Raw genomic sequence first — 27,188 nt, forward strand, 5'->3', positions numbered from 1 at the left:
CCTTCTCCTGTCCCCCTCACAAGCCCCCCTGCTCAGCCTGCTTGCCCTGGTCCCCTGTGATGATGAGAGGACCCGCCATGCGCCCCGGGGACCTGACTCCAGATGTGGGCCTGCTGGCAAGCCGCTCACTTACTGGTCTACATCTCCAGCCCACGTCCGCAGAGAGGGCACACGGGTGGCACGTGACCACTCCCTTTCTGAGCGCCCGTGGCTTCCAAACCCTACCTGAGGAGCCCCACGTCTTCCTAGAAGGCAGGGAGGCTACGGCAATTTCTCTGGTTTACGTATTTTCTTCTTTTCCTGTTGTGCCCTTGATTTCTGCCCCCGGAAGTCGCCAACCACGGCAGACGTACGCACGGGGACTTGTTCTAGAAGGGTGCACACTGATTTATCCCTATTGAAGGAAACACAAAATGGAGCATTACTCAGCCCAGAAGAAAGAGGGAAACCTGGAGACACGCTCCAAAGGGGATGGGTTGCCCTTGAGAACAGCACGTCAGCACCCTGAGCCAGACCCAGAAGGACGCACAGCCAGCGAATCCGCCCTCACATGTCAGTTACAGAAAGTCGGAAATCCGAGAGTGCGGGCAAAGGGGCTGTGGCAGGAGGAACTTAACGTTCTCATAGGATGCAGGGAAGAGCCTCGGAGGTCTATGAGGGTCATGGAGGAAAAGAGAAGTACAACAGATTGACGGGGTGGGGGTCTTAAACCCCAAGCATGTATTCTCTCATACTTTTGGGGTCCAAAGTCGGCTCTTTATAGACTCAGGGAGGATCCGTCTCTGTGGCTCTTTACCTTCTGGAAACTATTGACAGTTCTCATGAAACCATCATCAGCTTAGCCTCCATCTTCCCAGGATCTCTGCCTCTCACTGGGGATTCTAGGCGGGGCTGCACCCTGACCACGCCCCCAGTCCTCTTTACATTTTAGTGGGGCGGGCTGTGTGCCGACGCGCGTGCGGAAGACAGCCGCTGACGTCACGCGTCTTCCCCAATGGTTCTCCCCAGGCTCCTACTGCAAGTACACAGAGTTACGCTGGCGTCCTGGCCCCTGCTATTTCTCCTCACGCTTGCAGAGCAAGCGCTTTACCTAATGAGCCATCCCCACGACCCCCTCTTCTCACTTCTGAGATGGGGTCTCGCTCAGGCTGACCTTAGCCTCACTCTGTAGTCCTGCCTGACCTCGAGCTGCAATTCCCTGCCTCAGCGCACTCAGCAGTTGAGTCCAGGATGCAAACTCTAGTCTTCCCTCAGCAACTAGAATTCCTCTGGAAACCTGCAGGGGGCGCAGCTCCCGCGGCAGCGCAGACCCACACCTCTAAAACAACCAGCTAGATCCGCGGCACCCCAAAACCCAGCTTCATCCTGGCTTATCCCTGAAGGGGGATCTGAAAACCTCCATTTCTCTGCCCTCAAAGGGCGCCTCCCCCAGCCCCCGCAACCAAAGAACCCCGCAGGCTCCCCGCCCCCACCCCCGTAAGGAAGGAACCAGGCCACGGCTGTTTGTTCATTTATTTATTTTCTCTCTTGCTGTGATTTTGCATAAGTGCGACGCACCATTTCCGAGGATTTTTTTTTTTGCACCTGCTCAGGACATGGCTGGGAGATATGCTTTTCCCTCAGCCAATCGGGAGAGGAGGATGCAAGCAGGGGGCCTGGAACTGTCTATCAGGCCTGGGCCCGCCCCCTGCACACAAAAGCAGCTTCCTTCACTATCTGGGGGCAGGCAGAGCTTCTGTCATCCGGGAAGGGGGAGAGCCAAAGCCGCGCAGGCCCTGGGCTGCGATGGCGGGGGACACGGAGACCGTAGGGGGGAAGGGGTGCTGCTACTGACCCGGGCACCCCCTTCTCCAGCGGGGTCGGGGAGCTGGGGTGCCGCTGACCACGTCGCCCTGGGTGACCTTCCTTGGATGTGGACCTGCCCCTGAGCATCCTTCCGCCAGGCCCCGGCCTGGGTACCACCCGCGAGATGCCCGCTTGCATCCGCACCCAGCCCGCCTTTGTGTCTCAGTGAGGGCGCGGGGCCGCCGCCGAGGTGAGTGGGCCTTTAGCACTCTGGCAGTGTAAATTGTCTTTTTTCCCCCCTGCTCGCAGCCCAGCTGGGGGAAAGGTTTATCCGGGAGACGCTGGCGGCTCCCGGAATGGCTGCTGCGATGGGGCGAATAGCCGGGGCTTGATCCTAGGTGGAGAATGAAGAGCCCCAAGGATTAAAACCCCAGCTCCGAACCGTAGCATCCTGGGGGCGGTAAACCTCTCATGCGGTGTCGGGTGTTTTCTATTTATAACCCTGACTGCGGGCATAGAGACATCAAAATTGCATATACATTGAAAAGGACAGATTTTTAGCAGTAGCTATACGGCCAGGGAAGGACCTGCACTGTCTTTCTGGAGTTGCCAGGGATTTCTGGTCCTCCGCTGTCGCCAGCGCCCAGGAGACCCACCACACCCTGTGTTTGGAAGTGTGTAGAAGGGGTCCTTCCCCTTTCCACCCAGCTTGGCTTGGCAGGGGGGACCGGTGTCCCTCTCTGCACAGACACAATGGACTAGACTCAGCTGCGCTGGGGGAGGCCTGGAACACATAGGGGGAGTCGTGTTTTCTCCCGCACTGTGTGTGTCGCTCCTCCATGAATGGGTGATGACATTCCAGTAGGCCCGCCTCCCCTCGGCTCACACCTGCAGGCCCACCGCGGGCTGGGCTGCGGGAGACACACCCCGGTCAGCAGCTGCAGATGGCCTGGTGGTCACTGACAGCTGGGACAGGCAAGTGGCCCTTGTCTCCGGATCAGGGAACAGATTAGGGATGGCCTCCCGTGACCGGACCCTGGAATCTTGTTGTTAAGATTAAAAAAAAAGAGGGGGGGACCATGATTTCACAGATGTGGCCCTGTGGGTGCCGAAGTTTGGTCTGGGGGCGTCCTTAAGTTGTGTGTGGGGTGTGTGTGTATCGCAACACTGGCCTCTAACACAAAGCGCGTCCATCCATCAGACAGTCTGGGGAGTCCACACAGCACCCGGATGGGGCGCAGGATGGTAACTGCTGGCCAAGCTTGATTTCCGGCACTGGCAGAAAAGCCTAGTGCGGTGACATCTGGGAACCCGGAGCTGTTGCCATGCCGACTATGCTCCCTGGAACTCCGCATACTGTGCACACACCCCACACACAGGCAGAACAAGTGACCAAAGTTGGGCAAGGTGGCGCACACCTTAAACCCCAGCTCTTGGAGGCTGAGGTGGAACTACGTGCGTTCCAGGAGAGCCAGGGTTATCCAGACAGAGCCTTACCTCTTCGCACATACGCATGCACGCACGCACGTGCGCGCCTATAATCACAGCCTGACCCCAGACATACAGGCAAGCAAAACACACACACACACACACAATAAAGTTGGAGGACAAAAAAGTAATCCCATACCTGGAGAGGCAGAGATTGGGGTCCCGGGCTCTGTGCTAAGCTTCAAGTGTAGAGAATGACCTCTGACCTCTATTGGCATATACATACCTGCGAATACATAAACAACTGGTTTTTATGGAGTGAGGGAACCAGGGGTGATAGACTCGGAGGACACCCCGAGAGGCCATGACTTCTTCAACCCATTTGCAGATGAAGTATGGCGGTCAGGACACACGCTGAACCCCTGGTTGTCTCTTCCACTTTGTGGGTCCTTCCGGCTTGGTGGAAGCTGCCCTTTCAGCAGCCCAGGACTGGAAGGCGGGGTGGACTGGAGCAGGTAGAAGCGAGTGAGAGAGCAGTCCTCTCTGGAAGTGACTATCACAACGCGGATCGTTAGTCCTGATACGCATTTGTACAAAAACGCCTGCACTTTTCTTTCTTTCTTTCTTTCTTTCTTTCTTTCTTTCTTTCTTTCTTTCTTTCTTTCTTTCTTTCTTTCTTTCTTTCTTTTTCCACCACAGTTGAGATGTGAGGAAAAGGAAGGAGATTGGGTCAGCTTGGTTCCAGGACTGCTCTAGAGAAGGTGGGCTTGAGAGATCTCAGCGGAGGGGGTCTGTGTCTGGGGCTCAACTCCTCACCTGAGTTAATGCGCAGGCCGGGGCGTCCTAAGCCCCTTGTGTGTCCTCCTGCCGTGGGATGGCTCGGTCATACAGGCAGATCGGTGTCATAGGTGGTGGCTGTAGCCATTGCTGTCTAGATCACTCTGTCTTTTTTTCCTCAGATCCTCTTCTGAGGTCAGCCAAGCTTCCAGCCGCCCTCTCTTTCCAGCTCCCATGGGGACCACGGAAGCCACGCTGAGGATGGAAAACGTAGATGTGAGGGATGAATGGCAGGACGAGGATCTGCCCAGGTGAGGGCGCTAGCGTCCCCGTTATTGGGACTCACGGCTCCCGGCCGCTTCCACAGATGCTGGTGGTGGCAGAGTCTTCTGGAACCTCTTCCTTCAAGACTCCCAGACAGTGAATTCCTGTAGCCAGGCTGGGAGTGATAACCTGGCCTCGCAGCTGCAGCCAAGCTCCCACAGAGGATTCTGGACAATGAATTCTGGTCAACCTGGGGTGCAGAACAAGACCCTGTATCAAAAGGAAAATGGAGGGACGAGGTCAGGGTGGAGTCCCACCTAGAATTCCCATTGAGGGGCTGGAGGCGTGGTCAGGGTGGAGCCCCGCCTAGAATTCCCAGTAAGGGCTGGGGCGTGGCTCTTCTGAAAGGTATCTTTCTATATTCCTGAACCATCCTTTCCAAGGGAGAGCTGAGTTGAGGCATCACTGTCTTGATCTGATGGCATTTTATTTTTCTTCTTTTCTCTCAACCCCCTTGACTGAACCTGCCATCTGCATTCCTCCTGCTGCGTGGTTCCTGGGGTTTCCACAGACCTCTTCCTGAAGACACAGGGGTGGGGCTGCTGGACGGCGCCGCGGAAGACTCCTCCTGTAAGCTTACAGAGTGCACAGAAATGCGAGTTTGTTTTCAGGGTGCAGATGGTTGTCCGAGGTTGCATGCAGGGTGGGGCGTCTAGCAGGGGGCTGTCGTGCGAGGCTCAAAGGGGTAAGAGAACACCCACATGAAGACTGCGCGGGTCTTACTGTGTGTCCTTTAGCCAGTTTCCCGATGTCTCTGTGCCTCTAACCCCGAAGAACTAACAAGCTGGATGGCTGAAACCGGGGGATGGCTCAGTAGGTAGCGCACTTGCCGTTCTGCTCTAAGGACCTGAGTTCAGATCCCAGAACATCAGACATGGTGGAGTCGTTTGCAACTTTAATACTGCAAAGGAGGATGCCCGGTATTCTCTGCTCCCTGGGCTGCCTTCATCAGTGATCGTCAGGGTCAGGGAACGAGGTGGAGGGGACTGAGGAAACACTTGAGGGCGCTGCTCTCTGTACTTGCACATGCCGTACACAAACTTTTTCACTTAGAAAAATACGTATTTAAATTTGTGTCTGGATATGTCAGGAGTCCAAGAGGCAGGGGGATTGCCGGAAGTTCCAGGAAAGCCTCAGTTGTGGAGACAGACCTTATGATTAGGCCAAGTTATAGGGATGACGAGCTCCTGGGGCTAAGGAAGAATTCTCCAGCAGACACTTGTCAGCATTGACCGCCAAGGTCCTTGGTGTGGCCTGCTTGTAGAAGCAGACCTAATTGTGTGCCCATGTCACGGTGACATGCCCCCGTGTGCGCCTTCCTTCAGATCTCCCCTCCTCAGTGCTGTGTAGTTCTTGGACTGGAATTCAGAATTTTTTTATTATTTTTTTATTTTTTACTTTTTGGATTTTCGAGACAGCGTTTCTCCGTAGCTTTCGGTTCCTGTTCTGGAATTAGCTCTTGTAGAGCAGGCTGGCCTCGAACTCACAGAGATCCGCCTGCCTCTGCCTCCCGAGTGCTGGGATTAAAGGCGTGCACCACCACCGCCCGGCTTGGAATTCAGAATTTAATATTGAGGCATTCCAATGGCCTCTCACTGAGGGATTCTAGGTGGGGCTCCTCCCTGACCACGCCCCCAGCCCATCACTGGGGATTCTAGGCGGGGCTCCACCCTGACCACGCCCCCAGCTCTGTTTTACATTTAATTCACCAGGGTCTTGCTAATTGTCCTTGCATACTGAACTCATCCTGTGCTCTGGTTGGCCTCAAGGCATGGCAATCCTACTCTCTAAGACTCCCATCATGCTCAGCTAAACAGTTACTTTGAGGACACAGTGGTCGACTCAAATTCCAGCCGAGGCTCCTTCCCCATGCAGGGAACACCACACCCCATCCCGTCCATCTTAGAACCCCAAACGTTATAATCTATCCGAGCACCAAAGGGGAGATTTGGTCCTCAGCCAAGCGTTTGAGGCCTAAGGTGATGCTGCTGGCACGAACCTGTGCAGTACAGTGACCTCTGGAGGGGCCAGCACGGGGTCCTTGGAACATGGAGACCTGTAGTTGGCATTTTCTTTGGGCTGGCCAAATAAAGACACAGAGACTTATTAGTTATGAATGTTCGTCTTAGCTTAGGCTTCTCCCACTAATTTTTTTAAACTTAATTTAACCTCTTTCTACTCATTGACATTTTGTAGCAGGGTTCTTTAGAGATAGGGTTTCTCTGTAGCTTTGGAGCCTGTTCTGAACTAGCTCTTGTGGACCAGGCTGGCCTCAAACTCACAGAGATCCACCTGCCTCTGACTTCCGAGTGTTGGGATAAAAGGTATGCACCATCACCGCCTGGCTTACCTTTCCTTTATGCTGTATGATCCACTTTCCTGTTTCTGGCTGGCTGGTCCGTGGTATTCTCCTGGCATCTCTTTTTCTTTCTCCCCCTGCAGCCTATACTTCTCCTCCTACTTTACTCTTTCTGCCTGAAAGTCCCATCAAAACCTCCTCCCTATCTATTGGCCATTCAGCTTTTTATTAGACCAATCAGGTGCCTGAGGCAAGCAAGGTAAAACAGCAACACATCTTTACAAGACTAAACAAATATTCTACAACATTTTCACCTTTTGTCTAAATAAAAAAGGTTTTAACTGTATAGGAGTAAGACAATAAGACAAATATCAAGCAAAATTCATTCCCAATGTCCAGTCCATTTGTATTTGGCAAATTCAAAGGAAATACTCCACTATGTGCCTTCCTGGTGCACTCACAGCTGTGTGTCTAAGCCACTTTCTATCCTAACCTGTATTACAACCCTAAACCATCTTTTCAGACCTCAAAACATTTTCACAGGTAAACAATTTAAGCTTTTATGTTTCTTAACCCCATCAACTTTGTATCTCTTATGTAAGTTTGTTTTCTGAATTTCCCAACAAGGAAAGCTGTTAATGTAACTACATAGTCTTTAACTCTATCAGAGACCCAGGAAGGATATACTATTACCTGAATAAGTAGGAAGCACAGAGCAAGCGACTTCCAAAACTTTAGAGATGACATGTTGCACGATGTTTGACTCTTTTGGGTTTTTTTTGGGGGGGGTGTCCACCACCCAGCTCCCAAATAAATCACACAAGAAGGCTTAGTTGTGCCTGCCCTGCCTGTTTCCAGGCAGCTTCTCTTATCTTACATTATCCCCACTAACTTTTCTTCTGGGCTTTTACTTCTGTACGTCTTACTTTCCTTCTTACTCTGTGACTGGCTGGGTGACTGGGTGCCGGCCCCTAGTTCCTTTTTCTTCTCTCCTCCCATATTTCCCCTATCCCTGCCGCCCCACCTATTCTTGCTCCTGCCTCGTTGTTGGTCATTCATCTCTTTATTCGAACCATCAGGCATATTAGACAGGCACAGAAACACAGCTTCATGGAGTTAAAGAAATGTAGTCTGAACAAAAGTCACACACCTGGAAATAGTATTCCCCAATAGTGACAGGACAGCTGGCTGCTTGGACAGTCACCCCAAGTTTTCTCTGTAACATTGGGATATCCATCTTCTGTTCATGGGTCTCGAATATCTGACAGCTGTTTACTGTGAAGCAAGAATTTTGAAGAACTCTCACCTTGTTTTGGCAAAGTTTGGTAGTTACTTTTCTGTGTCCTGTATGTCCAGTTTGGCCAACATTCTGTCAGCAGTGGAGACAAGGGCAGTTTCTTGTCCAGTAACCAATGTTTGCCATAAAGAAATCAGACTCCATGTGGAGGTTCTTAAATGTCCATTGTCATAAAAAGCCATTATGTTATTAAAACAACTTAAATGCCATATTCTGAAGATCTCTGGAATGTTTGAAGATGGCCCATCTATCTAAAATATCTCTGTTTGGCCTTGAAAACATCCCTAATATGACAGTTTAATTGTTATACATGACTAACTACTACCCTACATTTCTTAATTATTCTAAACAGTTTGTAATAATAGCTTTGAAGGACTAGAATTTTATATTACATTTTTAAATGAGCTGCCTACATACAATACCTTAGAAACATATATTCAGTATAACGAAAATAACCTTAAATTTGCATCAACATACAAAAATCCACTCAATTGTAAAATATTTGAGATGAATAGTTGCCTTTTTTAATTGAATATTTTTTTATTGATATTTATTGAGCTCTACATTTTTCTCTGCTCCCCTCACTGCCTCTCCCCTGCCTCCTTCAACCCTCCCCCAAGGTCCCAATGCTCCCAATTTACTCAGGAGATCTTGTCTTTTTCTACTTTCTACTTCCCATGTAGATTAGATCTATGTAAGTCTCTCTTAGTGTCCGCATTGTTGTCTAAGTTCTCTGGGATTGTGGTTTGTAGGCTGGCTTTCTTTGCTTTATGTTTAAAAACCACCTATGAATGAGTACATGCGATAATTGTCTTTCTGTGTCTGGGTTACCTCACTCAAAATAATGTTTTCTAGCTCCATCCATTTTCCTGCAAAATTCAAGCTGTCATTATTTTTTTTCTGCTATGTAGTACCCCATTTTGTAAATGTACCACATTTTCCTTATCCATTCTTCCATCGAGGGACATTTAGGTTGTTTCCAGGTTCTGGCTATGACAAACATAGCTGCTGTGAACATAGTTGAGCACATGTCCTTGTGGCACGATTGAGCATCCTTTGGATATATGCCCAAAAGTGGTATTACTGGGTCTTGAGGAAGGATATTTCCTAATTTTCTGAGAAATCAGCACACTGACATCCAAAGGGGTTGTCCAGCTTGCATTCCCACCAGCAATGCAGAAGTGTTCCCTTTTCCCCACAACCTCTCCAGCATAAGTTGTCATCAGTGTTTTTGATCTTGGCTATTCTTACAGGTGTAAGATGGAATCTCAGAGTTGTTTTGATTTGCATTTCTCTGATGAATAAGAATGTTGAACATCTCCTTAAGTGTCTTTCAGCCATTTTAGATTCCTCTGTTGAGAGTTTTCTGTTTAGGTCTGTACTCCATTTCTTTTTATTGGATTATGTGATGGTTTGGTGTCCAATTTCTTGAGTTCTTTGTATATTTTGGAGATCAGACCTCTGTCTGATATGGGGTTAGTGAAGATCTTTTCCCATTCTGTAGGCTGTCGTTTTGTCTTGTTGACGGTGCCCTTTGCTTTACAGAAGCTTTTCAGTTTCAGGAGGTCCCATTTATTAATTGTTCCTCTTAGTGTCTGTGTTGCTGGGATTATATTTAGGAAGTGGTCTCCTGTGCCAATGTATTCAAGTGTATTTCACACTTCCTCTTCTATAAGATTCAGTGTAGCTGGCTTTATGTTGAGGTCTTTGATCCATTTGGACTTGAGTTTTATGCATGGTGATAGATATGGGTCTATTTTCATTTTTCTACATGTTGATATCCAGTTATGCCAGCATCACTTGTTAAATATTATTTCTTTTTTCCATTTGATATTTTTTGCTTCTTTTTTTTAAAGATTTATTTATTTATTATGTATACAACATTCTGCCTCAATGTATGCCCGCATGCCAAAGGAGGGCGCCGGATCTCAGTACAGATGGTTGTGAGCCACCATGTGGTTGCTGGGAATTGAACTCAGGACCTCTGGAAGAGCAGTCAGTGCCCTTAACCTCTGAGCCATCTCTCCAGCCCCTTGCTTCTTTATTAAAGATCAGGTATTTGAAGATGTGTGGATTGATATCCGGGTCTTCTATTCAGTTCCATTGGTCCTCCTGTCTGTTCTTATGCCAATACCAGGCTGTTTTCAGTACTATAGTTCTATAGTAGAGTTTGCAGTCAGAAATTGTGATGCCTCCAGAAGTTTTTTTTTTAATATTTTTATGGTTTATTTAACTTTATTTTATGTGCATTGGTGTGAAGGTGTCAGATCCCCTGCAACTTGATCTTTAGACAGTTGTGAGCTGCCATGTGGGTACTGGGAATTGAACCCAGGTCCTCTGGAAGAGAAGTCAGTGCTCTTAACCACTGAGCCATCTCTCCAGCCCCCAGAAGTTCTTTTATTACACAGGATTGTATTGGCTATCCTGGGTTTTTTTTGCTTTTCCAAAGGAAGTTGAGTACCGTTCTTTCGATGTCTTTGAAGACTTTTTCTGGGATTTTGATGGACATTGCGTTGAATCTGCAGATTGCTTTCAGTAAGATTGTCGTTATTTTTTTAATATTTATTTATTTATTATGTATACAATGTTCTGTCTGTATGCATGCCTGCAGGCCAGGAGAAGGCACCAGACCTCATTACAGATGGTTGTGAGCCACCATGTGGTTGCTGGGAATTGAACTCAGGACCTTTGGAAGAGCAGGTAATGCTCTTAACCACTGAGCCATCTCTCCAGCCTAAGATTGTCATTCTTACTATATTAATTCTGCCTACCCAAGAGCATGAGAGGTCTTTCCACTTTCTGGTGTCTTCTTCAATTTCTTTCTTCAAAGATTTAAAGTTCTTGTCATACAAGTCATCCACTTGTTTGGTTAGAGTTACTCTGAGATATTTTATGCTATTTGTGGCTATTGTGAAGGGTGTTGATTCTCTGATTTCTTCCCCAGTCTTTTTATCATCTGTGTACAGGAGGGCTACTGATTTTTTTTAGTTAATCTTGTATCCTGCTACACTGCTAAAAGTGTTTATGAGTTGTAGAAGTTCCTTGGTAGAATTTTTGGGATCACTTATGTAAACTATCATATCATCAGCAAACAGTGAGAGTTTGACTTCTTCTTTTTCAATTTGTATCCCTTGATCTCCCTTTGGTGTCTTATTGTTCTAACTAGGACCTCAAGAACTATATTGAGGGGGCTGGAGAGATGGCTCAGTGGTTAAGAGCATTGCCTGCTCTTCCAAAGGTCCTGAGTTCAATTCCCAGCAACCACATGGTGGCTCACAACCATCTGAAATGAGGTCTGGTGCCCTCTTCTGGCCTGCAGACATACACACAGACAGAATATTGTATACATAATAAATAAATGCATATAAAAAAATCCTTGATTACATTTAAAAAAAAAGAACTATATTGAATAGGTATGGAGAGAGTGGACAACCTTGTCTTGTTCCTTATTTCAGAAGAATCACTGGGAGTTTCTTTCCATTTAGTTTGATGTTGTTTGTTGGCTTGCTGTATATTGCCTTAATTATGTTTAGGTATGTTCCTTTATCCCTGCTCTCTCCATGGCCTTTATCATGAAGGGATGCTGTATTTTGTCAAGTGCTTTTTCACCATCTAATGAGATGATCATGTGGTTTTTATTTTTCAGCTCATTTCTGTGGTGGATTACGTTGACAGATTTTCATATGTTGAACCATCCCTGCTTCTGTGGGATGAAGCTGACTTGGTCATGGTGGATGATGGTTCTGATGTGTTCTTGGATTAGATTTGCCAGTATTTTATTTAGTATTTTTACATCAATGTTCATGAGTGAGATTGGTCTGTAATTCTCTTTCTTAGTATTGTCTTTCTGTGGTTTGGGTATCAGGGTAATTGTAGCCTCATAAAAAGTGTTTAGCATTGTTCCTTCTGTTTCTATTGTGTGGAATAATTTGAGGAGTATTGGTATTAGTTCTTCTTTAAAAGTCTTATAGAATTCTGAGCTGAAACCATCTGGTCCTGGGCTTTTTTTTGGTTGGGAGACTTTTTGATGAATATTTCTATCTATTTCTTCAGCAGTTATATGTCTGTTTAATTTGCTTATCTGGTCTTGATTTAATTTTGGTAAGTGGTATTTATCCAAAAATTGTCCGTATTTTTAAGTTTTCCAATTTTGTGGAGTATAGGTTCTCAAAATATGACCTGATGATCCTCTGTATTTCCTCCGTGTCTGTTGTTATGTCCCCCTTTTCATTTCTGATATTGTTAATTTGGATATTCTCTCTCTGCCTTTTGGTTAGTTTGGATAAAGTTTTGTCTATTTTGTTGATTTTCTTGAAGACCCAACTCTTTGTCTCATTGACTCTTTGTATTGTTTTCTTTGTTTCTATTTTGTTGATTTCAGCTCTCAATTTGATTATTTTTCTGCCATCTAATTCTCTTATGTGAGTTTGCTTCTTTTTGTTCTAAAGTTTTCAAATGGTCTGTTAATTCACTAGTGTGGGATTTTCCAGCTTCTTTATGTAGGCATTTAGTGCTATGAGCTTTCCTCTTAACACTGCTTTAATTGTGTCCCATAAATTTGGGTATGTTGTGTGGTCATTTTTATTGAATTTTAGGAAGTCTTTAGTTTCCCCCTTTATTTCTTCCTTGACCCATTGACGATTCTGGTGAGCATTGTTTAATTTCCATGTGTTTGTGCATTTCTGGAATTAATATTGCTGTTGACTTCTAGTTTTAAACCATGGTGATCTGATAAGGTACATTGGGTTATTCCAATTTTTTTTTATTTGTTGAGGTTTGCTTTGTTATCAAGTATGTGGTCAATTTTTGAGAAGGTTCCATGAGGTGCTGAGAAGAAGGTCTATTCTTTTCTGTTTGGATGGAATACTCTATAGATGTCTGTTAAGTCCATTGGAGTCATAACATCTGTTAGTCCTCTTATTTCTCTGTTCATTTTTTGTCTGACTGACATGTCCAGTGGTGAGAGTAAGGTGTTGAAGTCTCCCACTGTTAGTGTGTGGGGTTTCATGTATGATTTAAGCTTTAGAAGTGTTTCTTTGACATATGAGGGTGCCCTTGTATTTGGGGCATAGATGTTCAGTATTGAAATTTCCTCTTGATGGATTTTTCCTGTGACTAATATGAAATGACCTTCTTTGTCTCTTTTGACTAATTTAACTTGAAGTCTATTTTGTTAGATATTAGGATAGCTACACCTGCTCATTTCTTAGGTCCATTTAATTGGTATATTTTTTTCCCAACTTTTTACTCTGAGTTGATGTCTGTCTTTAAGGTTGAGATGCGTTTCTTGTATGCAGAAGAGGGATGGATTCTGTTTTTGTATCCAATCTGTTAGTCTGTGCCTTTTTATGGGTGAGTTGAGTCCATTTACATTAAGGGATGTTGATGACCAGTGATTGCTGTCTCCTGTTAATTTAGTTTTCATCGTTGGTGATGTTAATTTGTGCATTTTTTCTTCTTCGGGATTTGCTGTTATGAGATCATCAATTGTCTGTGTTTTCGTTGCTGTAGCCATCTTCCTTGGTTTGGACTTTTTCTTCTAGTATTTTGTGTAGGGCTGGGTTCGTGGCAAGGTATTGGTGAAATCTAGATTTGTCATGGAATATCTTGTTTTGTCCTTCTATGGTGATCGACAGTTTTGCTGGGTATACTAGTCTGGGTTGGCTTCCATGGTCTCTTAATGTCTGCACAATGCTTGACCATGACCTTCTGGCTTTCATTGTCTCCACTGAGAAGTCAGGTGTAATTCTGATAGGTCTGCTTTATATGTTACTTGGCCTTTTACCTTTGCAGCTCTTAATATTCTTTCTTTACTCTGTATGTCTAGTCTTTTGATTATTATGTGGCGAGAGGACTTTTTTTGGATCCAGTCTATTTGATGTTCTGTAAGCTTCTTGTATCTTCATAGGCATATCTTTCTTTAAGTAGGGAAAGTTCTCTTCTATGATTTTGTTAAGTAAATTTTCTGTGCCTTTGAGTTGAACTTCTCCTTATTCTATACCTATTATTCTAAGATTTGGCCTTTTCTTTTCTTTTTTTTTCTTTTTTTTTTTTTGATTTTTTGAGACAGGGTTTCTCTGTGGCTTTGGAGCCTGTCCTGGAACTAGCTCTGTAGACCAGGCTGGTCTCGAACTCACAGAGATCCGCCTGCCTCTGCCTCCCGTGTGCTGGGATTAAAGGCGTGTGCCACCACCACCTGGCCAAGATTTGGCCTTTTCATGGTGTCCCATATTTCATGGATATTTTGGGTTAAGCTTTTGTTAGATTTAATGTTTTCTTGAACTGATGAGTCTATTTCCTCTATTGTATCTTCAGCACTTGAGATTCTCTCTTCCATTTCTTGTATTCTGTTGTTCATGCTTGCATTTGTGGTTCCTGATCTTTTTCTCATGATTTCTGTTTCTATAATTTCTGTGGCTTGTGTTTTCTTTATTGTTTCTATCTCAGTTTTCAAGTCCTGAATAGTTTCTTTTATATGTTTCACTTCTTTTTCTTTGTTTTCTTTAAGTGATTTGTTGATATCCTCCAAATTTTTTGTTTGTTTTTTCCTCCATTTCTTTCAGGTAATTTCTCATTTCATCTTTAAGAATTTCAAACATTCTCTTGAGTTTATTTTTTAGATCATTTTCTTCTGGTTCATCCATATTTGGTTGTTCAGGTCTTGTTGTTGTAGGGTCTTTAGGTTTTATTGGTATTGTGTTGCTACACAAAGTGGTATAGTGTGTGTTCTTACCTTTTCTACTCATCTTTTCCTTTAATAGGTGTGTTTGGGGCTGTCTGAGATTCTGTTGAATGATCTTCTAGGTGCCAGTGAATCCAAAGCTCAGATGGTTGTTCCTCATGGTACAGTCAGTGCCACAGTTCTAGTTACTCCATTGGCTATTCCTGTTCCTGGGGGAGGTAGCTCAGTGCTTTGGTCTGCTCCCTTGGAGTTTGCTGTCTCAGGCCTACTTTGGCCCAGGCTGCAGGCTTTGATCTGTTTCTGTAAATCTTGATCTGAATCTCCTACTGCAGAAGTCCCTGGCTTGGAGTTGGACCAAGAAAGGTTTCTGGTTCCAGGCTCCGGTGCGCCCCAACCCACCTAGGACCTGCTTACTTCCTCAGAGGTCTCAGACTCGTGCTTGGACCCGCAGGGGTTCCAGGTTCCTGCCTATTCCCTTTGATGTCCCAGACCAATACAGGAACCCACAGAGGTCCTGGCTCAGGCCTACTCTCTTTGAGATCCCAGACTCGTGGCTGGCTCTGCTGAGATCTCTGGTTCTTGCCTATTCCCTCGGAGAACCCAGGTTCACTCATGCCCAGGCTGACAGAGGTCCTGGCTCCAGCCTAGTTCCTGGGAAATCCTAGACTCTCGTCCAGACACCCCCCCCCCCGTGTTGGTTTAGGTCTACGCCCTTGAAGGTCCCTGATTCACGGCTGGACCCTCAGCAGTCTCTGGCTCTGGCTCACTCACTCAGCGGTTACTTCCTTGTATCTGTTCCAGTGGAGATCATTGACTCTGGATCTGGTCCCTGGCTCAATCCTGATCCGCCCGTGTCCCAGGACCGGGTTCGCTCCTGGTTTCTGCTCCTGATGGAGCTTATTCTCTTTCCATCTTTTTAACCTCTCTATTTTTTTGTTTGCTTGTTTGTTTTTTGAGACAGGGTGTCATGAAGCCCAGGCTAGCTCAAATTTATTATGTAGCTGAAGATGACCTAGAATTCCTGATCCTCCTACCTTCACATCCCAAGTACTGGGTGACAGGCATGCTTTCGAGGGCCTTCTACGTGTTTCTTTATAGAATAAAACCTTTTTCCCCATGTGTGTTGGGGCAAATACCATTTTTTGAGACATGGTCGCACTGTGCAGGTTGAGCAGGAACTTGCTCGGTAGAGCAGGTTGGCCTACAGCTCACAGAGACTCTGCTTTACTGGGATTAAAGGTGTGCACCACGATGCCTGGCCTGCTCTCTCTCTCGCGCGCGCGCGCGCACACACACACACACAATGCTATTTAACGTTAAGGCTTGACAATGACACCCTTCACCTCACATACCATCCCTTGGTCCCTTTGTGCTGTTGGTCATGAGCGTCACCTCCACATGTGACCTTGGGCCATGATTTCGATGCTGCCCTGTGGGAAGAGTCGGTAGCCTTTTAGCAAACCTCATGGATCCAGAGGCTCCATCCTCTTCTGGGAGGGAGGCAGAGTGTTGCAGCCCTGGATTCGCAGGGTGGCCCCTCAGCGACAGTAATCACCTACATCCTGAGGTTGGGGGAGGGAGATGTGAACTCACTTCCGCTGCCACAGTCACGTGACACCTAAAAACAAACCTCTTCCTGAGTGGGTGGCACCGATGGTGGCTAGTTTAAAATTTTCTTGGGAAGTTTACTTTTATTTCCAACTCCCAAAGAGGCAGCTCTGACTGACTCTGCAGAGACTAGGTAGCTAAAGGGAAAGAGACAAGAGAGGAACCCTAATGAGTCTTAAATAGTTTTCCTTGGTACCAGGAACGGAACAGAGGGCCATTGCAATGAGGAGGAGGGAGCTGCACCTGACCACGTCCCCAGCCCTCACTGGGGATTCTGGGCGGGGCTCCACCCTGACCACGCCCCCAGCCCCTCACTGGGGATTCTGGGCGGGGCTCCACCCTGACCACGCCCCCAGCCCCTCACTGGGGATTCTAGGCCGGCCACACCCTCAAGGTGTGTATTGTAGGTTCTTGGGTGTCACACGTGGATTTGGAAGAACAGCTTACGGCAGTCAGTTCTCTGTGTCCACCAAGAGGTCTCTAAGAATAAAGCCACCAGGCGGGGTCATCTGATTGTTGAAAAAGTTTTTCAGTCCTACGATTGAGAAATCTGTCAAGGCCAAGCTGCCTCTGTCTCAGTGTGTCAGTGGGATGACAGGCTTGTATGAAAACCTCCGGGAGCATGGGTCCACGCAGTGACTGTAGATGAGGGCTTCCCTAGAGCGCTATGGTTGGCCCTTCACTGAACACAGACTCTGGGGCCAGGCCCCCTGTCCTTAAGCTGTCCTAGTGTGCTTTCTGTGCCTGTGCAAACATGGTGACCAGAACTTCCATGTCACAGTTCACCACGAGGGACATTGGGGCAGGAACCTGGAGGCGGGAGCTGAAGCAGAGGCCGTGGAGAGGTGCTGCTTCCTGGGTGCTCCCCTGGCTTCACAGCCTGCTCACTCTTTTTCAAGTTCAGCAGTTTGCCTCCCCTCCCTCCTCTCCTCCCAGTCTTCCCCGCCCCCATCCACTCCTCATCTCTTTCCAGGCAGAAAAGAGCAGGCCTCCCAGGGATATCAGTAGTAAAGCAAGTTACAGTAAGACTAGGCAACAACCAGCATGTTAAGGCTGGTGGAGGGATCCCAGTATGAGGAGTAGGGTCCCCAAAGCCAGAGAAAGAGTCAGGAGATAGCCTGGCAGTGGTGGCGCACGCCTTTAATCCCAGCACTCAGGAGGCAGAGGCAGGCGGATCTCTGTGAGTTGGAGGGCAGCCTGGTCTACAGAGTGAGTTACCGGACAGCCAGGACTATCACACAGATGTCAGAGACAGCCCCTGTTCCAGCTGTTAGGAGTCCCACACGAGGACCAAGCCACACACCTGTCACATATATGCAGAGTGCCGGTCAGTCCCATGCAGGCTCCCTGGTTGATTCAGTGTCTCAACTCCTATGAGCCCAGGTTAGTTGATTCTGTGGGTTTTCTTGTGGTGTCCTTGACCCCTCTGGCTCCCACAACCCTTCTTCCCACTCTTCTTCGGGGTCCGGAGCTCCCCGCAGTGCTGGATTGTGGGTCTGCGTCTGTTCCCACCACTTGCTGAATGGCGCCTCTCTGGAGATGATTCCGCTTTTACAGCACTCAGGACCCCTGCCCGGGTGACCCCACCCACAGTGGGCTCAGCCCTCCCATGTCAGTCTAGTGGGCATTTTCTCAGTTGTGATACCTCGGGGTGACTTCTCTTTCTGGTCCTCTCAGAAGACCAAGCCGCATTGAGCTCGTTCTGGGTGGACTTGGGTTTAGGGACAACGCGTGGGGGTGGGACAGAAACTTCCCGAGAAAGAGGTCACACTGCGGAGGCTGTGCTCCACGGGCAGAGGCTCACCCAGCATTGGGAAGGGGACACAAGAGGCGTTCTGAGGCTAGCCCGGGCTACGGAGAGCCTGTCTGGACGGGTGGGGTGCGAGCAATCTTTCACACTGTGGGTCCCCGCAGCTCCTCCCTCCACCCTAAACTTGGGCGGAGCACATCGGAAGAGAAAGACCCTGGTGGCCCCAGAGATCAACATCTCCCTGGACCAGAGCGAGGGCTCCCTGCTGTCCGACGACTTCCTGGACACGCCAGATGACTTGGACATCAACGTGGACGACATCGAGACACCGGATGAGACCGACTCACTGGAGTTCCTGGGAAATGGCAATGAGCTTGAGTGGGAAGGTAACGGTGGGGTCCCCGCCCTGTCCCCCTGCGGCTTCTCCAGCCACCTCCTTGCCAGCCCCCCGCCCCCATTACAGCTCCGGGAGACAGCGTTGGCCCTAGGACCCACAATGTCTGGTCCCACAGACCTGTGATTTGTCACAGGATTCTCACAGCCCAGCGAGGTTCAGAGGGACGCTACCTATGAGCTTGCGAGGGTGGGGTGGGCAGAGGGAACTAGACGTCCACAGGAGGATCTAGAATAGGCATGCGCGAAGCCCACGTAAACCAGGAGTGATTTGCGCATGTCAGGACTGTCCCTCCCTGGCCTCTTCCAGGCTCCGCAAGGGCCACACACATCCCCAGACATCAGTCAGCGAGTGACCCACGTACAGGGACAGAATCTTTGTGCTCAGCTCCCTGCAGAGCCCAGGAGGAGGAATGAGCTGGGTTCAAGCAGTTCTAACAGGTAGCTAGGGAGGGTCATGCGCTGGGAGGCCATTTTAATCTTATTTATCATTATTATTTATTTGCTTTTTCTTGGAGACACACATTATATAATCCCCAGGCTGGCCTCAGAAAAACTCACAAGAGGGCTGGAGAGATGGCTCAGTGGTTGGGAGCATCGCCTGCTCTTCCAAAGGTCCTGAGTTCAATTCCCAGCAACCACATGGTGGCTCACAACCATCTGTGATGAGGTCTGGTGCCCTCTTCTGGCCTGCAGACATACACATAGACAGAATACTGTATAATGAAGAAAGAAAGAAAGAAAGAAAGAAAGAAAGAAAGAAAGAAAGAAAGAAAGAAGAAAGAAAAACTCACAAGATCCACCGGCCTCTGAGTGCCAGTATTAAAAGCATGCAGCATCACGCTTGATAAAAAAAAATTTTTTTAAAGGAAGGAAGAGAAACAGCAGGTTTGGAATGGGTCAGTGGGGTGGTCAGCGGTTAGCTCAGGTGCAATCACGGAGGGCTTCCGGCAGGAGATGGCGGTGTAGCCAGAGCGAAGCAGGCAGGTGGTTACCACTTTTCTCGTGGCTGCGACAAACCTTACACGCAAACAACCAGGGGAGACGGGTTTATTCTGACCATCGTGGCGGGGAGGCCTCAGCTCCCGGGATGGGACAGCGCCACCTTCAGGGCGGTTATCCCAAGCTAGGTCACCTCAGGTGTTCCCAGAGCTCCAAGGATTCACAGATTAACCCTCGTGGGGGGAGGGCTGGATCCACGCTGGATTCACACTGGATTCACACCCCCCACTGCAGACGACACCCCAGTGGCCACTGCCAAGAACATGCCCGGAGACAGCGCGGACCTGTTTGGGGACAGCGCTGCGGACGATGGCAGCGCAGCCAACGGTCGCTTGTGGCGGACTGTCATCATTGGGGAGCAGGAGCATCGCATCGACCTGCACATGATCCGGCCGTACATGAAGGTGGTCACCCACGGAGGTGTGTGCACCCCGCGACCTCGCCCCCACGAGGTCACCGTGGACAGTGGTTCTCCTAATGGGGGGGACCTGTCCAGCTGGAGTGCGCAGGAGCTGGCACACTGGGCATCATCCCCCCCCACCGGGAAACGCTGCTCAGGGAGGAAACGTGGTCTAGCCTGGGCTACCGTGACACTCACAGGATGCCTCCTTCCCAGGGTACTACGGGGAAGGCCTCAACGCCATCATCGTCTTCGCAGCCTGCTTCCTCCCAGACAGCAGCTCCCCCGATTATCACTACATCATGGAGAATCTCTTCCTGTAAGTCAGCAGCTCTCACTGGGGAGGCAGAGGTGGCGGAGCTCTATGACTTCAAGGCTAGCCTGGTCTACAAAGCAAGACCGCGTTTCCCAAAACCCACGCAACAAGGAGGATAGGGGCCCTTGGAGCTCAGAGAGAAGAGTTGGGGTTCTCTGCTGTCTTGGGGGGCAGTGCTGGCGATGGAGGCAGGGGCCCTGGGTGGCGCCTGAGGCCCAGGTCCCTTCCAGACTGTTCGGGAGCGCACCCCAGCCCACGCCTGCTGGGGTGTGGCTGGCCCGGCCCGGCAGGGCTGCAGGAAGGCCCCACGCGGGCTCCACTCTCGGTGCCTCACATGGGAACCCCGTCCCCCCACCGCAGGTACGTCATCAGCAGCCTGGAACTGCTCGTCGCTGAAGACTACATGATCGTGTATCTAAACGGCGCCACGCCCCGGAGGAGGATGCCCGGCATCGGCTGGCTGAAGAAGTGTTACCACATGATTGACAGGAGGTAAGAGGAGGAGGAGGGCTCCGAGGGAGGAAGTGAGGGAGGGAGGGTCCTGCCAGTATCTGCTGATGACTGAGGAGGACTCTAGGGACCCCCGCAGAGGGAGGCACCGTGCTGCGTGTCCTTCCGTGTCTGATCCAGGCCTCAGAGCATTGAGTCCTCAAGGGCCATCCTCTCTAGAGGTGTCAGAAAAAAAGGGCCTTTTCTTGTGCACGGCTGAGTAATAGTCCAGCCTGTGATCAAACTGTATTGTTTCTGTCTGTCCGTCTGTGAGTAAACGCTGGGCTGTCTCTCTCTTTTGGGTTTTATGAATAGCTTCAGACAGATTTTTGAAACCTACAAGCACTTCCTAGAATTCAGGACTGTGGGATGTGTGTGTGCGCATGTGCACGAAGGGCCACACTGCTGCCTGGTGTTGATGAGTCCCAGGGCCTCCAAATTCACGCACTGTGAGGGTGCAGTCAGCTAGAGGACTTGGGATGGCAGGCTGCGGAGGGATGGTGGGTAAGCGGTCCATCTTGTCCCCGGGGGCTCCCTGCGCCCCAAGCCTGAGCCAGTGTCGTCCTCGCCTCCCCACACAGACTGAGGAAGAATCTGAAGTCTCTGATCATTGTGCACCCGTCATGGTTCATCCGCACCGTACTGGCTATCTCCCGGCCCTTCATCAGGTGGGACTCCTCCTGGCGCTGTGCCCTGTGTGTGTTCTGCGGGTCGGTCGGTGCGATTCCACTAACCACATGGTTTGGGCCCCAAGACTCACTGATCCAGCCAAATGCAGCGATCCTCCTGTCTCAGCCTCCCCAACACCACGCCTGGTGTTTTATGCACATGCTGTGGATTTGAACTCATGTCCTGATACTTGCACAATAGAGCCTTCTGCTCTGGCCCTGTGTCTCCCTGTGTAGCATGGGTCAGTGCTGAAATGGCAATCCTCAGGCCTCAGCCCCATGAGTGCCGGAATGACAGGCGTCACCAGGCTCGGAGGAGAATTCTACTTTTTATTTTTGAGAATACGCTTGGAGGGCTGGCGAGAAGGCTCTATTAGTAGAGGAGCTTGCTGCCAGACCCTGACAGCCTGAGTTCAATCCCCGCGACCACCTGTGGGATGGAGGGAGCCGACGCCCTCAGGGTGTCCACTTGTTTCACTCGCGCATGCGCAGTAACGAAACGTGACAAAATGATTCTTAAAAGGATACATCTGAGGTGTTCGTTGTTCATCACAGTCGTGCTGAGGCAGGAGGGTTCCAGGCCAGCATGGGCGACTTGGCGGGTTGGGCAGGGCCCGGCCCAGCTCTGCCTGGTGACCCTTTGTCTGCCCTCCTGTGTCCGCCAGTGTCAAGTTCATCAGTAAGATCCAGTACGTGCACAGCCTGGAGGAGCTGGAGCGACTCATCCCCATGGAGCACGTGCAGCTGCCCGAGTGTGTCCTGCAGTGAGTGTCCCTCGGGGTCCCTACGCAGGCAGTGGGCCACCAACGCTGCTTCCGGCCACGAAACACCCCCCAGCGGCTTCCTTTCCATTGCTGCTTACACTGGGGGGCTGAAGAGACAGCTCAGCGGTTAGCGCACCGGCTGCCCCTGCAGAGGGCCCAGTGGGCTCCCAGCATCCACAAGGGGCTCACAACCCCTGTGTGACTCCAGTTCTGGGTACTGCACGCGCGCGGGGACCCGATGCTCCCTTCCGGCCCCCGCGGGTACTGCACACACTCACAGGCGCGCTCTCATTGAACCATATCACAGCTCAGCGTGAAGCTCAGTCCGCAATCCCTGGCACCCGCCCTCCCCTTCAGCTCCGTGGCCCTGGCAGCTGTGTCCGAGTCTGACTCCCTGCTTGTGTTTTTCTTTCCCTCAGGTACGAAGAACAGAGACTCAGAGCCAAGAGAGAGAGGTCAGTGCGGCACAGCTCCTGAGGTATCTGAGGGGTGGTTTGGTGGCTTTGGCTTGGTGAGAGCAACCGATGTTCCCACCGGCTTGGCTCGGCCTTCAGTGGAAAAACTGATGCGGGCAAGTGCAAGGACCTGAATTCAAATCCCCAGTACCCATGTAACCTGCCGGGCCTGTGGTTCCCATTTGTAATCACGGGGGAGATGGAGATGGGACCCTGGGGCTTGCAGGCCAGCAGCCTACTGAATCAGTGAACCCCGGGCTCAGTGAGAAACCCCATTTAAAAACATGACGTGGATTGGGCCAGCAAGATGGCTTGGCGAGTAAAAGGGCTTGCTCCCAGACCTGACAACTGGGATTCAGTACCCAGGACGACTGACATGACCTCCTCACATACGCAGAGGTCCACACGACCTCATACACACCCAGAGACCTGCCTTTCAGACAAGGCCTCTGGAGACAGCCATGGATTCACACCCCACCTTGGTCATCCATCAGATGTTATTTATCTGTCTGTGTTGGGTGTGTGTGTGTGCGCACGCGTGCGTGCGTGTGTGCAAACCACAGCACACATGTGGAGGTCACTTGAGGGGAGCCAGGGTCCCCTTCCATCAAATGGGATCAAACTCGGGTTGCCAGACTCGGCGGCACGCGCCTTTACCTGCCGAGCCAGCTCACCGGCCCCTGCCCCCTAATTTAGTTTGAGGACCTTACTCAGCACAGAGAACCAAAGGGGTGACCTTTGGTGACCATGCCCAGGGGCTCGGCCACACGACGGCCCAAGCTCAGGATGAGGCTCCTGTAAGTTTCTCTCTGTTGTCTCTTTCTACCATCTTGTCCATCTTTAAAAGTCAGCGAGTAAAACTCTGCCCCTCACCTATCCCAGCCTGCAGCTGGGCACAGCAGAGCCGGGTCACAGGCTGAGCCCTCCCCGCAGCCCCTCAGAACCTTCCGTATTCCAGAGACGCTCCACCCCCATCTCACATTAACTCCCTGTCCATATGTTCTCGGTGCCCCTCCCACCCCCGAGACCCCCGTCTGTGTGGCTCTTGGGACCTCCTGGGAGTGGGTCCTGCCATGCCAGTCCTCCCAAATGTCCTGTTAAAACTGCTGCGCTCTGAGTTCCCGCGCCATCCATGTTGGTGTAGTATCAGAGCTATAATCCTTTTCGTGACCGGGTAACAGTCCAGGGATCTCATGGGAAAGACCCCACAGCAGTGGGTGGAGCCCAGTGGTTCCCCGCCTAGTTCCCCCCAGACTCTGGTGGCCTCTTCCTTAGTGCAGAGACCCACTGTTTTTCTTCCTTGGGACAAGGTATTTGGCGGCCCAGGCTGGCCTCGGATCCAATGCCTCAGTGTCCCCAGTGCTGGGATGGGAGGCACGAGCCAGCAAGCTGGGCTCTGTGTATCTCTTTCTCCTCCCACCACCCAGACCTTCCAAGCATGAACCTGGGACCATAGCTCAGATGGTAGAGCACTGGCCTCACTGGGGCCATCCCCAGTGCCACATATCCAGCCTGCCTGCAATCAGCGTGAGAAGACAGGAGGATCAGGAGTCATCCTCAGCTACGTAGGGAGTTACAGGCTAGCCTGGGCTATATGACACCCTATTTTCAAGAGGGGGGACAGGAGCCCTTGTGTTATGACTCACGCTTGTCCTATCCTGGGCCACCAGCTCCCTCCAACACACCAGAAACAAAATGCTAACATAGGTCCATACTTGAGCGGCTAGTGGGATCCCAGAGTCCCTGCCTCAGCCCCAGCCGCCTCCCATCCTGTCACCTGGTTCTGTCTATCACAGCGCACGACCACCAATACAACCAGAGTTCCTCGTTCCCAGATCCGAAGAAAAACCAGAGACGGTGGAAGAAGAGGACAGGTAAAAGCACAAAGGGATGGCGGGCCACGGCAGGGAAGAAGATGGGCGTAGTTAGCACCTTCCCAAGCTAGGTGACACCCGGGCAGCTGCTCCAGCTCCTCTAGTCCCCTCATTTTTGTCTGTTTGGCCTGTCCCTTTAGCGGCAGGTGCAGGCTGACACCTGTTTTCTGTTAGAAAAACGCAGCGGGGTGGCCGCCTTCCTGTGGAGATTTCCAGCCATGAGCAATAAATGGGAATCGCCTAGGGTCTCGAACAGGCAACTAACACCCTCTCCTCCCCATCACAGGTCAGCAGAAGTGACAGAAGACCAGGAAGTGAGGTGGGTGTAGCACGGGGTGTCAGCGGGTTTTCTTGGAATGTTTCGAGTGCAGTTCAGTCTGGGTGAACATTTGTATTCTTGGCCCAGCAGGTGGCATGAGAGACAGGTGTGCATCTGTTTCCTGATTGTGGGACATGGTGGTCATGACCAGAGAGCACCCACACACTGCCAGGCTCAGATGAAACTCAGAGAAAGGAGGGATGGATGGGTGGATGAATGGGTGGGTGGATGGGTGGGTGGATGGATGGACGGATGGGTGGATGGACAGATGGGTGGATGGATGGACGGATGGGTGGATAGATGGGTGGGTGGGTGGGTGGATGGGTGGATGGGTGGCTGGGTGGGTGGATGTGTAGGAGTCCACAGATCTTTATTGCTGTTGCCCTGGGAGGAGAGTCATCTTCTGATCTGCATTTGGAATGTTGGTGGCAGCCATTGCTTTTTGCTCCAAGCTCTCCTAGCCAGATAGCTGACTCTGAGTTTTCCTGTGGAAGCTCACCTTCGCCTCAGACACTGACCCCACCTTCTTGTCCTGTACTCTCCAGCATGTCCTGATTTAACTGGAACCTGGAGATGGACAGAGAAGATTCCAGACACCACATAACCTCTGTCAGAGGCCTGAGGGCCCCAGACTTCATCCTGCCTCATCCTGTGTCCATCGTTGGAGGATGTCCGGCTCCTTCGTCCCCCTCTTCGCCCCCTGGTGTCTTCTGCTGCTTGAGTCCACCTCACGGTTTTTATTGAGATGTGTGCCACCTTCTGGAACGAACTGGGTCCTTGGCCTCTACCCTTCCATACTCTGAGCTTGTGGTTGGCAGAGCTGGACATGAACGGCGTCGCCCTGTTCCTGTGTGACTCCGGCTCTTCCTCCAGACCTCCACAGCCCCACCTGAGATGGCACAAGCGTGCGTTTTCACTGACCCACGAGAGACCATTGCTCAGCTCTCACCTGTCCCTAGCTGGAGCCTTGGATTCCTGGTGGCCCCAGCTGGGGCTGCATCTGCTTCTCTGTGGAATGAGACCCACTGTCCCCTCTCCCTGTCACCCCAAGCAGGGCTGTGACTGCTTACCTGACATCCTCACTGACACCCCCATTCTGCCATTTGACGTCTTCAAGGCCCTTCAAGCCCATTGCACACATGCTGGTCCACCTGGTGGTCCCCAAACCCTCTTCCCCACAATCTGGAACATTTTCTAGCCCTTTAAAGTAGCTGTGAATCCTGGAGACTTTAACTCACACCTCCTACTCAGAGAAGTTGTGTCCACCTTTCTGTCCCCTGCCCGGGCCAGTCTTAGGTCTATGTCACCAAGCAGGAGACGAGTACATAAAAAAGAAAAAAGAAAAAAAAAGAAGATACAGGGTTGTGGGTGCTAGAGGATCTGGGGGATCCCCTAGGGAAATATGTCCCAGTGGGCGGGGCACTGAGGCCACCTGACCTTCACGCACTTTCTGAAGAGCAGATTTACCTCGATGACGGTGTCCGGACGCCATGGGAGTGTAAGAAGCAAGCCTCCTGTCTCCAGGAGCACTAGACCGGGTGACATTTATGAGGAGGGGTCCCCTGAAGACTTGGTGGCACACATCTTTAATCCCACGATCTCAGTGAGTTCCTGGACAGCCTGGTCTACAGAGGGGTACCCGTCCACCAACCACTGGTCCTTGCCTTCTCCAAAGCTGGGTTCCATCCATCCCACCGTGAGGTGTTTGGCCTCTGTGACGTGCCTCTGCCTCTCACTCTTGAACCTCTGGTGGCTGCAGGAGAGTAGCTTCCACCTGGAGAGACAATCTCCGACCAACAGCACCCAAGGATCTGAGTTCTGCTGGGGACGCACCACACGCCTGGGCCTCAGAGGGACCTGATAGAGTTGTGCAGGGCACTGGGTTTGGTTTGGTTTTGAGACAGGATCAGTGTGGCCTCAAACTCCTGATCCTCCCGCCTCAGTTGCCGGAGAGCAGGCCTGGCAGGTGTGTACCCCCAAGTTGTATCTATCCAACATCAGATAGAAGAGGGGAACCCAGATGGCGCCCCAGATCGACACCCATGGATGGCCTCTCTTGGCTGTTGGAAACAGAATCCTACAGGCTTTTCCTACCCTGTGGCTTCTGGTGACAACCGACGCCCATGGCATGAGGACAACTGTGCCAGGGACGGATGGACGAACATAAACCTCCCAGCCCTCAAGGGTGTGAAGTCCTTCCCCCAACCCTGGGAAACTAATGGAGGCTGAGCCACAGCAGCCCACCCCCCACTCCACCCCCGCCACGGCAGCCCCCCACCCCCCGCCACGGCAGCCCACCCCCCACCCCCGCCACGGCAGCCCACCACCCCGCTGCCACGGCAACCCACACCCCCCGCCACGGCAACCCACACCCCCCGCCACGGCAGCCCACCACCCCTGCCGCCACGGCAGCCCACCACCCCCCGCCACGGCAGCCCACCACCCCTGCCGCCACGGCAGCCCACCCCCCACCCCCGCCACGGCAGCCCACCACCCCGCTGCCACGGCAACCCACACCCCCCGCCACGGCAACCCACACCCCCGCCACGGCAACCCAC

The 27,188-nt window shown here is 50.7% G+C and overlaps 1 protein-coding gene and 1 long non-coding RNA gene across 5 annotated transcripts; one reads left to right on the forward strand and one right to left on the reverse strand.

The window, feature by feature from the left end:
- Window positions 1-1,670: 1,670 nt before the first annotated feature.
- On the forward strand, window positions 1,671-25,855 carry Atcay (ATCAY kinesin light chain interacting caytaxin). Of its 4 annotated transcripts, none has more exons than XM_075975379.1 (13): window positions 1,671-2,035; window positions 4,173-4,301; window positions 4,826-4,884; window positions 18,115-18,336; window positions 19,580-19,765; window positions 19,962-20,064; window positions 20,422-20,553; window positions 21,132-21,218; window positions 21,884-21,982; window positions 22,402-22,437; window positions 24,234-24,311; window positions 24,598-24,630; window positions 25,176-25,855. In XM_075975379.1, exons 2-13 carry the CDS (start codon window positions 4,225-4,227, stop codon window positions 25,183-25,185), a joined length of 1,122 nt encoding a protein of 373 aa, XP_075831494.1. In that variant the 5' UTR covers window positions 1,671-2,035; window positions 4,173-4,224; the 3' UTR covers window positions 25,186-25,855. The 4 variants fall into 4 exon arrangements, with proteins under 4 accessions (XP_075831494.1, XP_075831492.1, XP_075831495.1 ...); XM_075975377.1 differs by having other exon boundaries at window positions 1,692-2,035; window positions 21,774-21,982; XM_075975380.1 differs by having other exon boundaries at window positions 1,696-2,035; window positions 4,220-4,301.
- On the reverse strand, window positions 21,529-27,043 carry LOC142851584 (uncharacterized). Its single transcript, XR_012910842.1, has 3 exons — window positions 26,936-27,043; window positions 26,098-26,880; window positions 21,529-25,928 (listed from the first exon to the last, which is right to left on the reverse strand). It is a non-coding gene; the product is annotated as an uncharacterized LOC142851584 (long non-coding RNA).
- Between the last annotated feature and the right edge of the window lie 145 nt (window positions 27,044-27,188).

Source organism: Microtus pennsylvanicus, chromosome 6 (genome assembly GCF_037038515.1).
Source record: "Microtus pennsylvanicus isolate mMicPen1 chromosome 6, mMicPen1.hap1, whole genome shotgun sequence".
Classification (NCBI taxonomy): Eukaryota; Metazoa; Chordata; class Mammalia; order Rodentia; family Cricetidae; genus Microtus; species Microtus pennsylvanicus.